This window comes from Delphinus delphis, chromosome 18, assembly GCF_949987515.2.
Source record: "Delphinus delphis chromosome 18, mDelDel1.2, whole genome shotgun sequence".
Taxonomy (NCBI): Eukaryota; Metazoa; Chordata; class Mammalia; order Artiodactyla; family Delphinidae; genus Delphinus; species Delphinus delphis.
Genome location: NC_082700.1, coordinates 66,932,784 through 66,949,203, shown reverse-complemented (window position 1 = coordinate 66,949,203; position 16,420 = coordinate 66,932,784). Strand labels below are relative to the sequence as shown.

Sequence of the window (16,420 nt, the reverse complement as noted above, 5' to 3'; positions counted from 1 at the left end):
TAAACATGCTTCATGTTCTAGTGTTCAGTAAGGATGACCTTTTTTTTTTTCCTTAAACAACTCAGTTAACCTGGGGTAGATGATCTCAGAGTATGGTCTAAGGATGGAGCCCATTCCCTGAAACCCCCTGGTTCCTGTTGTAGGATTTCATCAGGGCAGTGTTTACAGTGGAGCACTTTGAGCCAGTGGTTCTGGCAGTTTGAACAGGTAGGGAAATCAAAATGCCACTTGCTTAGAATCCCCACGGTCTGTGTGCCAGGGAACACCAATTATAACACAGTTACCCATGCGAATGGGCGTTGGATCCGAAGCTGGCTCCAGAAAAGATTAATCAGTAGTACAGATGAGGCAGGGATAAGGCTTTATTTGAAATCACTCTATTCATACTGTGCCCCCAGCACAACACATCCTCCTCATATTTAACTATTGTTTTCTTGAAATACCTAAGTTTGGAATTTTGTGCAAATGGATAAAGCTTGGATTTAAACCTGGAACCATGATAGTAGATTAGTCTCACCTCGGCCGCTGTTTTCCTAAGTTATTTCAAGTTATAGACAAGTTATGTATAGGTTAAGTTACAGGTTTATGTACCAATAAACAAGTGATTCTCTTAGGGATGTATTCCTAGTTCTCAGAAACGTGGAAGCCGCCCTTCCTCGGGGTCAGGTTCATAACCTTACCGCGGTTGTGTGGCCGACCTCGCCGTGATGACCCTCAGCTGCGGTTCTGTAGCCGTCCGAGCATCTCCGCGCAGGTGTCATGACGTGTCGAACTTTTCCCTTGACCCTGACATGCCGTCGTGCGTAGAGGGAGAAGCTGCTCAGAAGGCACTCGGCTTGTGTCATACGCGGAGCTGGAGAGGAGGAGAGCGGCCAGTCAGCCAGGAGACACCGGGTCACCATGGACTTCTCGCTGCTAACGCTGCTGCCTCTGCCGGAAGAGGCCCCACAGGCGGCACCCCTGCTCCCGCTGCAGGGAGGCCTGGGCTCTCCCAGCGGCACTGATGAAGTGGGTGGGCGGGAGGTACGCCGGCACCACAGCTTTGCCGCTAATTGCAGTGTGTCTCTTCTTATAATAAAAGTACTCGTGTTATGTTATTAGTTAAACCTGATTAGTATATATCTTTTCCATTGCCCACCAGTACCTTGAATGAAAGATATTTTTTCACTGATCTTTCTGCTTTGGTATTTGGCAAAAAATTTTCCAGATTTCAATTGGAAATATAACTTTCAAGATTTTAAAATTTCTTGTGTTTTTTAAATGAGATGAGATTCTTGTTCTTTTTTCTTTAAGTGAATGCTTTGAACATGGTGTGAACCTGCTGTCTAGTGGCAAAGCTGCCCTCACCCTGCGCCCTGAGCTTTCTGAAGTTTGCAGTGTTGAGCTGAGCTGATGATGGCGTGATCTCATCAGTTTAGGGGCTTTGGTGCTGCTGCACTGAGGTGTCCCTGTTTGTCCCTATCGGGCACCTGCCTGTGGTTTTCCCCCAGGGCTGCCCCAGGATGTAACGGAATAACAGTGACTCAGCTCCAGGCTTTAGTGGCTGGTCCATAGCAGCCCCTTGGGCTTAATTTTCTGTTTTCAGCCACTTGACGTTTTCCTGAGGATATGTTTGGTTTGGTACTGTCTTCTGAATCATCATTTCTCTTTGATCTTAGCACGCACAGTTTTTTGCATGAAGTTTTGCTTGGCATTTCGGCACTAAGCCGGCAACTACGACTGGTTTTTCAGTTTGAGAGGTCCGTGCCTTCTGGCTTGTCCCGGCAGAGTGTGCCAAGGAGACAAGACAGAGCTTCCATGGATTAACACTTGTGTGTATTTGGTGACGGTGTGCTTGTAGTTCGTTGACAAATCATTTATACCTTCCAATTTGTATGATTTGACTCAATTCTAAGACTCTTTCTCTTCCAAGGGAGAAAAGTGAACCTAATTTTGTTTTACCTGTAACGAAGGAGAAAAATCACCTCTGTTTCCTTCTTCAGCACCAGCAAAGTGGCACTTTGGGAAATTCTGTCGTTCGCTGTGACAAACTTGACCAGTCTGAGATTAAGAGCCTGCTGATGTGTTTCCTCTACATCTTAAAAAGCATGTCTGATGGTAGGTAAAAAAATGAAGGTACCTGTTTTACTTTTCTTGTTTCAGTATTTGGTTTATTTTTTAAAAATTGTAGTTGGTTCAAAGTGTTTAAGGATTTAAAGGGATTTTTTCTCTTGTTTGAAATACATATTAATTTACTGAATGTACTAGAAATAAAAGTCTTAATTTGGAAATTCATTTTCATTAATTATTGTATTTCAGAAAGAGTGCTAAAATGTGAATGGCGTATTTTAAAAATTTATATTAAGCTCAGACATACATCTTCACTAAGGGAGACAGAAGCAGATAAATGAAGTAGCTTTTGATTTTTTTCTTTTTAATTTCATTTGTCCAAGCAAACTTACTGGCAACTTGTATAATTTTATTAGTCAGTCTCTTGAATTAGAGAATGTAGTGTTGGTGACCTAAGCAGCTTTTCCATTTACAGTGTGTGTGACATTCCTGGCTTTAACTAGAGGTGGGGTGTGTTTAGTTTTCTAATGGAAATAGTGGTATTCTGGTAGATTAAGCTTCTGATTAAGGGTTTGACAGACACATTTTTAAATAGAAATGACCACAACCATTCCTGCTTTATCAGTACCATTTAAAGCTTGTAAACATCCATGGCAGGACAGTTCCAACTCTGATTTTGTGATATAAGCAATCACATGAAACTGTGCCACAGTATAACGTCACAGTTCTTACCTTGGTCAAAAATCTTCTTAATTTTCCTGTAACAAATTAGGAAGGGTACTGTGAGCTTCATTAAGGTCATTGAGAGAAGACAAACTCTTTTGAAAGTAAAATGCCATTTTTGGAGACCTGAAGCCCACTTGTCTGGTGGCAGGGGGTGTGGGCATTGAGCATCCAGGGGAAGGTACTTCTGCTGCAAATAGTGTTTCTTTTGTATCGAGCTTCCATTTCAGCAGCACTAAGAGCCTGACCTGTAGCTCAGAAGTTAGGAGCAGCATACGATCCTTAAAATGCTTTGGAACTGGAGGATTTTACTCTTCTGTCAGCTTGTTACTTTAAAATAGCTATTTTGAAAAACACAAACAGACAAGATTTTGTTTTGTGAATGATGACCAAATACAAAAGCCCCAGGCTCTTATTCTGATTTTTCAGTTAGAAAGTTGAAATTCTTCCCATTAAGTCAAACGTTCTCAATTTTCATCCTGGTAGTGAGTTTCAGCCAGCATTATAGTCCTGTTTTTCCTTTATTGAAAGTTTTCTTTAAAATATTTTACATTTCAAATATTAAATGTGATGTGTAACTAGAAAATAACTTTTTAAAAAACAAATATACAAGAAATTTTGCATCCAAGTGAAAGTTACCCTTTAAAGTCAGCCTTTTGGAAGACCAGGCACATATTTAAAAAATGCAACAACTTCTTCAAAACAGTTTTAGAATATCCTTTTTTTTTTACAACTACTATTGTTACACTTTTTTTCCCCTTTATAATTAGAATTTTTTTGTGTGTCTCATTTAAGAAATCTTTACCTACCCCCCAGGCTCTGAAGATATTCTCCTGTATTTTCTTTAAAAGCTGTATTATTTAAATTTTCACATTTAAATCGTAGTATCTACCAAGCATTGGTTTTTGTGTATAGTATGGGGTGGGGGAGAAATTGCCTTTAGAATAGTTTACCAGACAGATAACCAAAATCAGTTGTGTAACTAGCTCTGTTGCTACTCTTTCCTTTATCCCACATTTAATGCGCACCTTGTACACACAGGGCCCCTCGCCCTCTGTGCCTTCTTGTGCCTCCTTTCTCCGTAATAGAGCTTAGCTCTATCTTCCCCCCTCCTCAGCCAATAGCCAGAGCACAGAGCAAGGACAGGCCACGATGGTACCACCCGGCTGGCCAGCTGGTTCTGTCTGCTGGCCTCAGGTGTCTGCAAGTTGACCCCGAGGGGCCCAGCATCCAGGGAACTCCCTGGGTTCCCAACACACCAGCCTCAAGTAACCAGAGTCCGTCCCTCTGGATTCTAAACTTGAAACCCCCAAGAGATGGAAGCTCCCCGACCACCCTCTGGTCTAAGAGGCTAGCCGTGGCTTTCAAAATCGGGTGCACTTGATTTAAATCGCCATTCCACCGGCCTTCTGTCAGCTGGTAGTTGGGAGAGTTACTTAGCTTCTCTGAGCCTTCCTTAGTTCATTTGTAAATGGAAACTCTGCCCCAGATCATGGTGAGGATTCGATGACAGGATATATGTGAAATCATGAGACCTAACACAGTGCCTGGTGCATAGCAGGTACTTGGTATGTATCCCACGGCTTCTCCCGCCTGTCACTGTTCTTGACAAGTGTAGAATAAAAGTCCGTTGCCATGCATCTTCATGAGCCTCCAGCATCTCTGCAGCCAGCCTCTTGCTCATCTCAGGCCCCAAAGACTCAGTGGCTTTTTCCCTGAGAGAAATCTTTTAACGCATTTCTCAACTTCAATGTAAAATGTGAGAAGGCAAAAATGTTTAACGATCACTCACTAACACTCTTTGTGCAATGTCGAATGGTTAAGAGTCATATACAGAGAATGCTTCCTGTAAGTGAATTTGTAGGATTTGCCTTAACTAAAGATGTGCCCAGTTGCTCTTGATAAAGAGCAGGTGTGGTTCTTAACCACTGGTACATTGTACCATCGTGCTAGGAAATAGGAACTCTCATACACTGTTGTTTGGAGGGCTATTTGACAATATATGTCAAATTTTAAATGTGCACACTATTAACATGGCTAGTTCACTTCTAAGCATTTCTCCTTTAGATGTAGTTGGACGAGTGTGCAAGGACGCATGTAAAAAGGATTTTTACCGAAGCATGATTTATAATAGCAAAGAATTGGGGGGAAGAGCAAGTAAATGTCTGTCAGTAGGGGAACTGGTTAACTCAGTTGTAGTACATCCATGGAGAGGACTGTTATGCAGCTCGGAAAAGACTGAGATAGATCCAGGCTTAATTGCTGAATTAAAACTCAAAGGGCAAAACAGTGCCTGTAGGATGCATGCTTCCACTGCAGTGTGTGTGTGTGTGTGTGTGTGTGTGTGTGTGTTGGGAAGGGGTTACTTACGTACATGTAAGAATTTTCAACAGATTCTCTACTGGGGAGGGATTCTGTAGTGGGTAATTTTCTAGTCCATTTAAGAGCACATTATGTATAAGTTAAATAGGTACCATGCAGGGCTAGATGATGCATGCTGAAATTAAAGTTCAAATATAGCTTCTTCATACTGACTAAGCCTGTTGTGCATGTTACCCATTATAATAGATAAGTCACTGTGGTCTATCCTTTGATCAACCATAAAAGGGGGCCGAGGAAAGTTTGGAGGCCTACACTCTGAGGTCTCTTCCCATCTTATAATGTACGAAATAGGCATTATAATTCTAATCAAATAAATGTTTACTTTCCAGATGCTTTGTTTACATATTGGAACAAGGCCTCAACATCTGAACTTATGGATTTTTTTACAATATTGGAGTGAGTAGTTTCGTCTTTGCTCATTGACTCTTGATTTTTCCTGGCTAGTTAAGAGGTGTGAAGAATACATGCACCGACAGTTGAACCAGGAATGCAATATATATTCACATCCACACTTATCCTTAAGCTCTTTCTCCTGGACCTAATCCCAACACCCACTCTCAGGGGCTCATGACGCAGTGGACAGCGACAGCCTTAAACAATTAGATATGTGATTATTGTAGATGAGAGGTTACTACTTGGGCGTATAAGCCATTTTAATAAAATAACACAACATTTATTAGCTGAATTCGGTGGGTGATACTCAGAAACTGAGACATAAAAATCGCTACAATTAAAAAATATGTAAAAGTGAAATCTTAAATACAGTCTATATTATTTTATTACTTTAGTTTAAGTTTCTGTTTTCCTTTAAGCTTTTTACTTCCAGAAACACGAATCTACAATCCCTTATCCAAAACTAGTGGGGCCAGATGAGTTTTCAAATCCAGAATTTTTTGGATTTTTGAAAAATTTACATAGAGAGTATATTCCGCAGCACCCCACAGTCAAGCACATGATTGTTTCTGCAGTAAGAAGTTATTTCTGTGTACTATGATTGTTCACAGTAGTAGGTTAAATCATGACCAGGTAGCTTTACCTCTGTTAGTTGGGGTCATGATTTGCTGCCAAATGTGTTTGCACGAATTTGGGGCAAACCCATGGTGTTCAGAGCTTTGTGCATTTTGGAATCACGGTCTTGGTCCCCAAATTCATGGTCACTTCCTCTGCTGAGTTAAAGGTGGGAGTTGTCACATGTGAGACAAGATTCTAGTAAGTTCAGAAGAACTTACTAGACGTTGTTTTAACTGACTCTTATTAAATATATGATTTTTTTTTAAAAAAAATCAATGTTGTAAATAAAATACAGTAAAATAAAACAAAAAAATACATACTTGATGTCTGTAAGGAACCAGTCCATTTACTTGAATGAAAAAAGAAAGCTCCTTACATAGGCTGAATGAGAACGGTATAAGCAACTTGGAACAGTGCATGTGGTTTCCACCATGCCTTCTAAGGCAGATGTGGAGTAAATATCCACACCCAGGGTCAACAGTCAATCCTGTCGGTCCTGGGCCTTTCTTCTGTGTTGCTCAAACCAGCCACCATGGCACTGATAGCAGCACAATATGCGGCCTCCCTTGCGTTTGATCATTTTCTCTGGGTTTAGAGGGACCTTCCAGAGAATTTCTGAAAGCCAGAAGTAAGGGGCTAGTGGTAGATGTAAGAGCTTATTGAACATGTTACTGTAAATGGGTTTAAACAAAGCCATGTGTCAAAAATAATTTTATCTCCAATGACTTTATTGCTCCCTAATAATCTTTCATTCTCTCCGCAGAGTCTGCTTGCACCAGTTCCAGTACATGGGGAAGCGATACATCGCCAGGTACTGTGGGAGTTTTAGTTTGAAGTGTTGTGTCATTCTCTGTGTTGCTTGGATCCAGAAGTGTGGGAACTGTCGTCTGTGGGGATTGGCGGTTGTAATTCTCATAAACCGCCATGAAGACAGTGGCAGATCTTTGGATTGCTGCCATGAAATCTGGTGGCATCTTTCGCCTATGTTCCTACGTTCCTTCTGTCTTGTTCTGTCTCAGGCATACCTCCTGGAAAGATTTTCCTCCGTGGCCTGTTGCTGCACTTCTCCACTTCCTTCCAAATCCTCCCTCGTGCTCTGTTCCTTCTGTCTCCTCTTTCTCTTCTCCCAGTTCCTCTGGCTTTGTCTTCCCTCTCTTTCTTTTTTTCCTTCCTCAATGATCTCTCTTTCCCTTTTTCGCTTTCAAAGGTCCTTTTTTTTACCATTCCACCTCCCAACTTACAAAGAGAGTAATTTCTCATCTGACCACTTTCCTCCTTAATGAAAGAATGTTTTCAGTCCATCTCAAATTTGTTTGGACTGCCACAAAAACCATCTCTAAAATTGAGCCTTTTCTCCTCTTTTTCTGAATAAGCTGTCTGTGCCCTCTGTTGCTATCTGACCAGAACTCTCTGTTGAGTATCATAGACCCTCACTGCCCTGTCCCAGCCATCCTCTCACTTCCGCGCTGAGTTTGAGGAGAGCTGGACACTCACTGCTGATGGGCAGCCACGCAGCTCCTTCTCTGGAGGCTTTCCTCGGACTGCCTCTTGTCGTTAGCGAGTTCTTACTCCTTCCCTGTTGCCATTCAGTGTGCCTGTATTTGTTTTCTTCCGTTGCTGTGTATCCTGTGATAATGTATTCATGGAGTCTTGGTCTAAGCATCCTATTTTTCTATTGTTATTGTTGCTAAAATTTAATTATAAGTAAACATATTTATGTTTTAAGAAAAACTTTAAAATTTAGTTGTCATTGAGGTTTTTCTCTTATCTATAATTCTGCTTTACGACAGTGAAATAGGAAATAGATTTTTAAGACTTTCTATTTGAGTGTCAAGATTTCGCTCTTTATGCTAACATTGTTTTTTTCTTGAGATATTTGAGAAAGTTTCAGAATTCTGTTTATATCAAATAAAAGTATGTTTTATTTTAAAAAGCAAATTTAGAGAGACTATATTATGCCTTCTTCCTATTAATACTTTCTATTTTTAATTGAAATGTGGTGGCACTTAACGTTCTCTAATCTTAACTCTTATTTTTTATCGTAACAGTAATTTTTGCATTTGAGTTTTTTGGGTACTAAATGCAAATATATACAATGTGTCCTTATACAATAACTTCATTCTTTTTGACTTTGTCCCATGAAGATGGGCAAACAGTATATTTGGAACAGAAAGACACTGTGCTGGGGGAGCTTCACACCCTCTCGTGGTGTCACCCACCTCACAAGATGGCATTTGGAAAATGTTGTGCAAATAGAATAAAAAGCCTCAGAGCTGAACACGGTGAATGTGAAAAGCTGAAGATTTCTGCCCCAACAGACTATTTTGGAATTGGATTTTGTGAAGCAGTTAACTTATTTTTTCTATGTCTCTAAATTTAATTTTTTTAAAGAAAAATCTTCTGACTTCTTAAGCACCCTGTATATATTTGCATGTAAAAGTATGCTTCCTTGGACTGTCTTAAAAATAAATGGGCATAGATAGGTGGGGTGGAGGATGGTGTTACTTCATAATGTGCACAGTGGAAAGACGTGCCCTGTTTTATAGAAAATTGCCATGGTCTCTGCTGCACATGGAAGAGATCCTGAGTGATGATTTAAACGTTGTCAGTGTTTGCCCTCCGTGGTGGTCCAGTTCTGTGAACACTGCGCCTTCTCATTGTGTCACTTTGAAATCACCCAGCAGCATGTTGCCCGATGATATTCCATGCATGTCCTGTTCTACTCCACACAATAACACAGTGAGGGAGACGGTTGGCTACGGGACGGGGGACAGGTGTCATTCCAGCGCTGGTCTCATTTTTCATCTGCTCTGGTGATGGTACACAGTAGGAAGTTAGCTGTTTGATTGCTAATCCAGATCACTTTTCTATTTTCTTCACTTGACTGCTGACAAGTCTAACAAAGGTTGTGGCTCTTCTCCTCCTTTCCTGGGTAAGAATAAAGGTGTTAAACCGCCTCATATAATCCTTCCCATTGCATGTTTGTTCTCTGTTTCTTCCCATGTATTATTTTAACTAAAAAAATTTTTTTTTGCTGTTTAATAACATATATAATCCAAAAAGATTTGTGGTGTTTTGGCTGTTGTCCAAATGCTGGTCATTAGCACCACATTGGACTGATGCTCACCTTTTTAAAAAGTAGCATCTCTAAATGACTTTCCAAAGCCGAAAAGGTCTCTGCTTTGGCCTGGTTTTTGCTCCTTCGTCTTCAGATGCTTTGCTGTGAACTCTGCCAAGTGCTGCTGCCTGTGTGTGTCTTTGGCTCCTCTGGCCCCAAACAGGCTCCTCTGTGCTTAGTCTGTGCGTGGCCAGTCTCCTTCGTGCTGTGTCCTGGCCTCACTAACTAATGCTCCCCATCTCGCTGCAGTGTAACAAATCTAACTTTTGCTTCTATCCCATTTCACTCATGTTGCAGGAACCAGGAGGGGTTGGGACCCATAGTTCATGATCGAAAATCTCAGACATTGCCTGTTTCCCGTAACAGAACAGGAATGATGCATGCCAGATTGCAGCAGCTGGGCAGCCTGGATAACTCTCTCACTTTTAACCACAGTAAGTCCCATGACACACCATCGTAACAGCCAGCCATCCCATGTGACAGTTCAGAGGGGAGAGCCCCTGGCCACACCACACCACATCACCAAATCGACTTTTCTTCCAGCTCAGAGCAGTAGGATGAAGAGCTCGTGGCGCAGTTCCCTTCCTCGGAGGAGAATGACATAATGTGGGACGCGGTCAACTACAGCACTAGACCTGAAAGCCTAGACCCTTTGCCCCACGCCATCTGCTTGGTGTTTTTAAAACAAAATCTGGCCTGATAGCCAGACATTCTCTGATACTTTTAATTTAGTATTTTGATTTGTTGCCAGTGGCCAACTTATCATCAGTTTTCCCCGTGTGACTCCCAAGAACATCTGGGGCAAGTTCCTGACCCCATGCGTGTAATTGATCAAGCGTCCACATTCTGACATTCTAGCCCTGAATGTATGTTAATCGTTAAACTGCTGTGAAACCGTAAAGCCCGTGAATCAATGTGTGAGGGTGTGGAAAAGCCAATAACAAAGTGACTTTTTCTGTGTTTTCAGTGTGAGAAAGATATCAAGTGTGCTTGGAATTTCTGTAGACAATGGTAAGATTTAATCAGGTTGAAGTCTGCTTATGAGGCCGCTTCACTTGCAAACCGAGACTTCTTGTTCATCTCGCCTTCCTAACTTTGGGGCTTCCTAACTTCACAGTAGAGACTTTGCCAAAACATGGGAGCATATCTTTAATTTAATTTTATCAATTGCCAGAGGGGGCGTAGCATCATGTGCTGTTTCTAGAAATCTAAGTGTTTAGTCTTCTTAAGGGTTTCTTGAAGCAGAAAACCTAAAAGATATCAACCATGTAGCACTTTATAAACTAATGTCATCATTTCTGTCAGTGGTGTGTTCTCTAAATTGTCCCATCTTTGCTCCAAGCATGACATAGCTAGTTACTGTTGTGTCTGGACAATTATTTGTACTCATTGCAAGCAATGTCTTTAATTCATGGTTAGTAATATCTTCTCATCATTTCTAATCATAAGAATTCATTCCATTCACTGTGATTTTCATACCTCTTTCTTAGTACAGGCTAAGAGTATAGACAATATATTCCTGACACCTTAAACTGAAAATAGTTCAAAGTAAAAATGCTGAGGAATCAAAATATGGCACCTTCCCACTCTTCCACCCCCAAGAAAGTTAAATGTAGTGGGTACAGTCTCTCTTTATAAAATTCAAGGCTTAATTTAAATCAATATTATGTCAGTCTGCCACACACTGAATTGGTAGGCTTCAAATGCTAGTTCTGGGTTCTATACTTAGCTGTGGAATGTGCGTTAGTGACACATCTGAGGCTACAGAACTTGACTTTTCAACATCTTGTCTGTTAGGGCTATTTTAGCTCTGCAGACAAAGGGTTTAAACAGACAAAACAAGGAGTTTCATTATTTTTAGTTTTCATTTCCTATTTAGCAAAGAGAAATCAAATTCCCACTTTTTGCAAGACTTGCTACATTGCCTTTGCCCAGATAATTTATAATACAGGGACTATCAGTACCTCACTATCAGTTGAAATAAATGCTGAAACTTTAAAGCACTGTAAAAAAAAAAAATCATAAGCAGACCAAGGCCCCGCCTCCAAAAATAATCATGTAGGAAACAGAGAAAACAAACAAAAATAAACTGAATGATCAACACATGAATAAATAACCTTAATCCACCAAGATATGCAGCAACCCCTCCCTCTGCAAATGGATTTGAATTTGAGGAGAGAGACAGCTCTCTCCTCAAATGGTTTGAATTGGAGGAGAGAGACAGCTGGCTGTGTTCTACTGCCAAAAACCCTATTGTTAACATGGTTGATTTCCATTCTCTCTTCCTGCTACCCACAGAGAACCTTGTCCTTCCTGCCCCTCTCCTATTTCAACCTGAAGTTTTTCTTTAGTCCGTTTTCAGTGACACCATTCTCGATCAAAGTTTCTCCTTTTGCCTTCCCAGTCAAGACTGTGTAGCTGATTATTTTAGCCTTTTAATGTGTGCCCACAATTCCTGCTTTCCCCGAATAGCTTCTGATGTCCCATAGTCCTTGCATCTCCACCCTGAACTCAGTCTTCACTTACATCTCTAATTGTGATTCTGTATTTGGGAGGCTTCAGCCTCTACCACCATTAGCTTTTTGAGTTCCAAATCATCAACTCGGCCAAAAGCCATAGAGAAGGGAGTGTATACTGTATGTATACATGTGTATGTGTGTGAACTCATACATACATGAGGTTTTACATCTTCACCTAGATACTGTATGGGGAATTTGTAGCCACGTATGTCTCTTTAAGAAAATTCCTATTTAACGAATACAGTACCTTCTATTGGGCCAACCAGTATGACAGAGATCCAATATGTGAGAGACTTGCTGAGATGCCAGAGTCTAAAATGAATTTATTTTGGAAAAGAATGAAAATAGGAAGAGTCCCCTGTACACCTGCATTTTTCATTTCCTTTCTCTGAGTAGGAAAGGCTTTGTCAGATCTTAGCGTGACCAGCAGGGGGCAGCAGAGGACTGCGAGGAACTTAAGCCGATGCAGGCCAAGCCGCACTGTCTCCACCGCCTATTAACAGTAGGACACGGGAAAAGACACCACACGCAGCCCACGTGTAATGCTAGCGGGCACTTACCCTTACTCTTGGAGTTTTATAGGAAATAATGAAAATTTCACTGTGGCCAGTGGTCTTAACTATTTTAAAAACACTCAAAGGGTAGGAGTTTGTTGTTTGGGTCATTGCCCAGGCTTATAAAAAGTAAATGTTTACATTAAGGCATTGACCTGTTTACTGCAACATGTACTCATTGTGTATCAGTAGAAAAGACTTGTGCCAAAGGACAAATTGAGAGTGATAGGTGCTCGGAGTATACTTTGTATATTTTATATAAACTGAGTGATGAGGGGAAAACTAAGTGAAACGTGTTTGCAAATAAGTGATTCATTTGCAAAAAAATATAAAATAACAGTTTGTATTTACTTTAATGTTATGTATTGTTCTAGGAATATGTTAAATTCACTTGCATGATAATCCGTATTTCCCATTGGTGTGATGGGAGAGAAGCCAGCCGAGAGGTAGAAACCCTTGAAGAAAACCTGTATTTCATATAATTCAGTATAAGAGACAATTTAAGATCACTGGATTAAGTTGCAGAGAATTAGATCTCAGGTGAATATGGGGAAGCATTTTCTAACTGGACTACCTATTAGCTAGTATAGGTACTGGCAGCTGGAGATGTGAAAACAGAGACTTGATGAGGACCCATTGGGGATACTGTCCAGGTCATTTAAGCATCATATGAGGAGTTAGACGAGATGGCTTGTTCAGACCCCATCTAATTCTGATATTCTTTGATATCTATGAATCTCAAGTAAGAAACTGAATATAGATGATAATTAAATTCCTTTATTTTAGATAATATTGAATCAATATAAAAAATGCAGGGGAGGCATATAGTCTCTGAAGTAAAATCAATATTTCTCAGAAGTTCTTAAGCATGGGTGATATATCTTTTAAAATAGGTGAAATGGGCTTGGATGCTTTAAATGTCTGTACTCAAGATAGTAAATAAAATGTCTATAAAGCCACATTTTCTTGATTTGGAGATAGATTTTTGCCCCTTTGCTAGCATTTCTGAAGTCAGGATATATTTTACAGATTTAGCAGATCTTACCTTACAGATACATCCTGAATATTACATCTAACATGGTAGCCTGTCATCGATTGGTGCTTCTTGCCATTGATAGGGTTTCAGAGTTGAGAAAACCTGACACAATGCCCATTTAAAGTCGGTCATTCTTTATATTTTTAGTATCCTTAAAGAGGACTTTAAATGAAAAGGTATGATATGCTTAAACCAAGTGTTGTCACAGTATGGGGTCTGTATCCCATACCATTTTCAGATACAGCTAAGTATCTGATTGTCTAAGTGACAATCACTTATGCAGGGTAATCTGAGACTAGAAAGCAGGTAGTATAACCATTTCCTCAAGTATAAACTCTGAGATTATAGACTAGTTTCACAAACCATTTGGAACCTATTTGTTTCTTTGGTGGTTAATCAGAGGGCAGACAGCAAATCACATGATGTTTTGCCTTGGAATGTCATTCCTTATTCCGTTCTCCACTTCTTGCCCATCTGTGGGGAAAAACTTTTTAGCAATAAAAATGAGATGGAGATCAATAATAGATTGTGTAGTGGTGGATCCATCTGATACTTTGCATAAATATGTGCAGTTAGTACAAGCTGTAGACCGTGAGTTAATATATCTAGGAGGCTCGGTCTTCTACATTTGGGGATTTCTTTTAGCAAGAAGATCCCTAGCTGTTCAATATTTATATTTTTTTCATAAAATGTATTGTTTTTCTGGATGCATATTATGGGCCAGAGAAAAAAATTAAAAATAAAAACAAGAATTCCGGTTTCATAAAGAGTGAAGGCAGCTTTCAAGAAGGAAGTGCCTCTTGTGAGAATATGTATCTGACTTACTCTTCTAGCCCAAATGTCCTCTGACTTTTGGAAAAGGCGAGTGGCAGTGGATCAGGCTTCTGCCTTTCTGACCACATCACCTCTGATGTGGCACTGGGGACAGAGGGGTAGTTTACAGATGTCCTCAGCATTACTAAACCGAGCTTTTCAGGAAGCAGGACTTCATAAAACGGAGTAAAGTTAGGTAAGTCTAACCATAGCAGATGACATTAGGGGGAAAAAAATCTCATCCTCGTCCTTTGAGTATTTGAAAGGTTTGGGGATTTGAGAATAAATCACTTACCTGAGTAACAGCAGAATGAAAATTGTGTAATTGTGAGCAGTGGATCCTAAGGTCTCTAAAGCACCCCCTGAGGTGCCTGCTGGACATTGCGCATCAGGGAGGTCCTTCCCCCCCTGACCTGCCTCAGTGACCACGTCAGTGCCTGTGCCCCAAGGCACCACTACCCCCTAGTGGAAGTCAGTAGGGTTAACAGTACTTCTTATTGGCCTTGGTCAGAATCTGCTTAGTCAGCTTTAAAAAGTTGCTGACTGATGCTCTGAGAAATTACTGTGTCTCTTAAGACCGCTTCTTGGGTTTGCCGGCTCAGTTTCATTCTCCTGTGTTAGCCAGTAACAAGGTGACCATTGATTAGAGTCTTCCCTCATGCACAGCTTTGTTCCAGGTCTTGAGACAGACTGTCCCCACAGGGGTATCAGTCAGTCTCTGTCACTCACACAACGTCCCATGCTGCCACTTATTTTTAGGGATGTTTAAGTAACACTGGTTCAGGAACCTGCTGATTTTTGAGACGAAACGTTTAAGGAAAAGCAAATTATAACCAATTGTGGCTAAAAGGACTGTTTCTTTTATTCTTATATGATTCGGACACAAGCAGACAGATTTCTGTATGAATTGACTCTTACTCTAAAGGAGATTAGATAGTGTAATGTAGCTTAGAGAAATTTTGTCATTAATTAGCGTGGCCCATTGATTATATATGTTTAAAAAATAGCACATTGACAAATTGCAATTCTTGAATTGTTCTAGACATTCAGCCAGGTATAAGTAAACTCTGTTGGAGTTCTTCAGTGTGTAGACCATCTCATCTATAATAATCACACTTGGGTACACTTATCCAATAGGTTATCTAGAAAGAGAAAAGGATAGTTCTGTGCAGAGAATACAGTTAATCACCAAAGCAAGTGCCTTGTTACAGTTTAACCCAGATTATAAAACTTCATTTGGGATAAATGGCAGCCCTCAGTATAGGGTCCTTTTGACCTGTGTGATAATTTTGGTTGGTCTGATAAAAGGTGGTGGTTTTTTTGTTTGTTTTGTTTTTGTTTTTTGTTTCGGTTTTGTTTTTTTTTTTTTTTGGTCCTCTCTTGCCCTGGTTTGTGATCACTGTAACGATAATCATTAGTTTGTTTTCCTCTTTTGTTGGCTATCTCACCAAACAAACCTTACCAAATGAGGAAATACCTTGGCTTACAAAGGCAGTTCAGTGAATATTAGTACCAAAAAATGTCTGTCTTCCTTTCTGCTAGATTTCTTACCAAAAAAAAACCCTAAATGCAAACCAGGAATATAAAGAAACAGAACTAGCACGGTGCCAAATGTGTTCCATAGCCTTACTAGGGACACGATGACTCTGTCACACTGTGAAAATAATGCAGGCCACTCAAAACCACCATTATAAAAGCAAAGCAAAGTTGGATGAAAGCACATAATAGTTTTGTTTTTTTTTTAATCATACTTTAAAAAGCAACTCGGTAGCTTTAGAAAAGCTTTTTGTAGTCTTTCAAAAATCATTCTCTATCTCTGACATTTATTAAAGTCAGAATAACATCATGCTAGTTACTTTATTTTATCTTAGTAATAGAGATTATGGTACAGTGACCTGGATAAGGAATTGGGAGTGTAGTTTCTGGTTTTATCCCATTACTGGCCTCAAGAAAATTCTCTAGGCTTTCTGTACTTCATTTTCCTGATCTATGTACAAAATGTCCTCCTCTCTGGAGTATTAAGAAAATTACCTACATAGTAAGTGTTGATTTGTTTTGCTCCTTGGAGAAAGACATTACCTGACGTTTTATTATATTGCCATCTTTCTTTGTAATCTAGACCAGTACTGAAACACCTTTGCATCCCTTATATATATTTCTGCTAATGCATACCATTTCATAATTTAATCTCAAATTGTATGTCAAACTACATTTA

General features: G+C 40.1%; 1 protein-coding gene across 12 annotated transcripts in view; it reads left to right on the top strand.

Moving 5' to 3' along the window:
* Positions 1-16,420, top strand: part of DOCK9 (dedicator of cytokinesis 9) — a 378,503-nt gene that overhangs the window by 319,295 nt on the left and 42,788 nt on the right. For 8 of the 12 annotated variants that reach the window (XM_059995755.1, XM_059995754.1, XM_059995760.1 and 5 more), the window contains exons 35-38: positions 1,983-2,097; positions 5,484-5,550; positions 6,929-6,976; positions 9,581-9,717. In XM_059995755.1, coding sequence (XP_059851738.1) covers positions 1,983-2,097; positions 5,484-5,550; positions 6,929-6,976; positions 9,581-9,717 — 367 coding nt within the window. Of the gene's footprint in view, positions 1-1,982; positions 2,098-5,483; positions 5,551-6,928; positions 6,977-9,580; positions 9,718-10,250; positions 10,295-16,420 lie in introns of all 12 variants that reach the window. The other 4 variants (XM_059995763.1, XM_059995766.1, XM_059995765.1 and 1 more) reach the window with 1 other exon arrangement.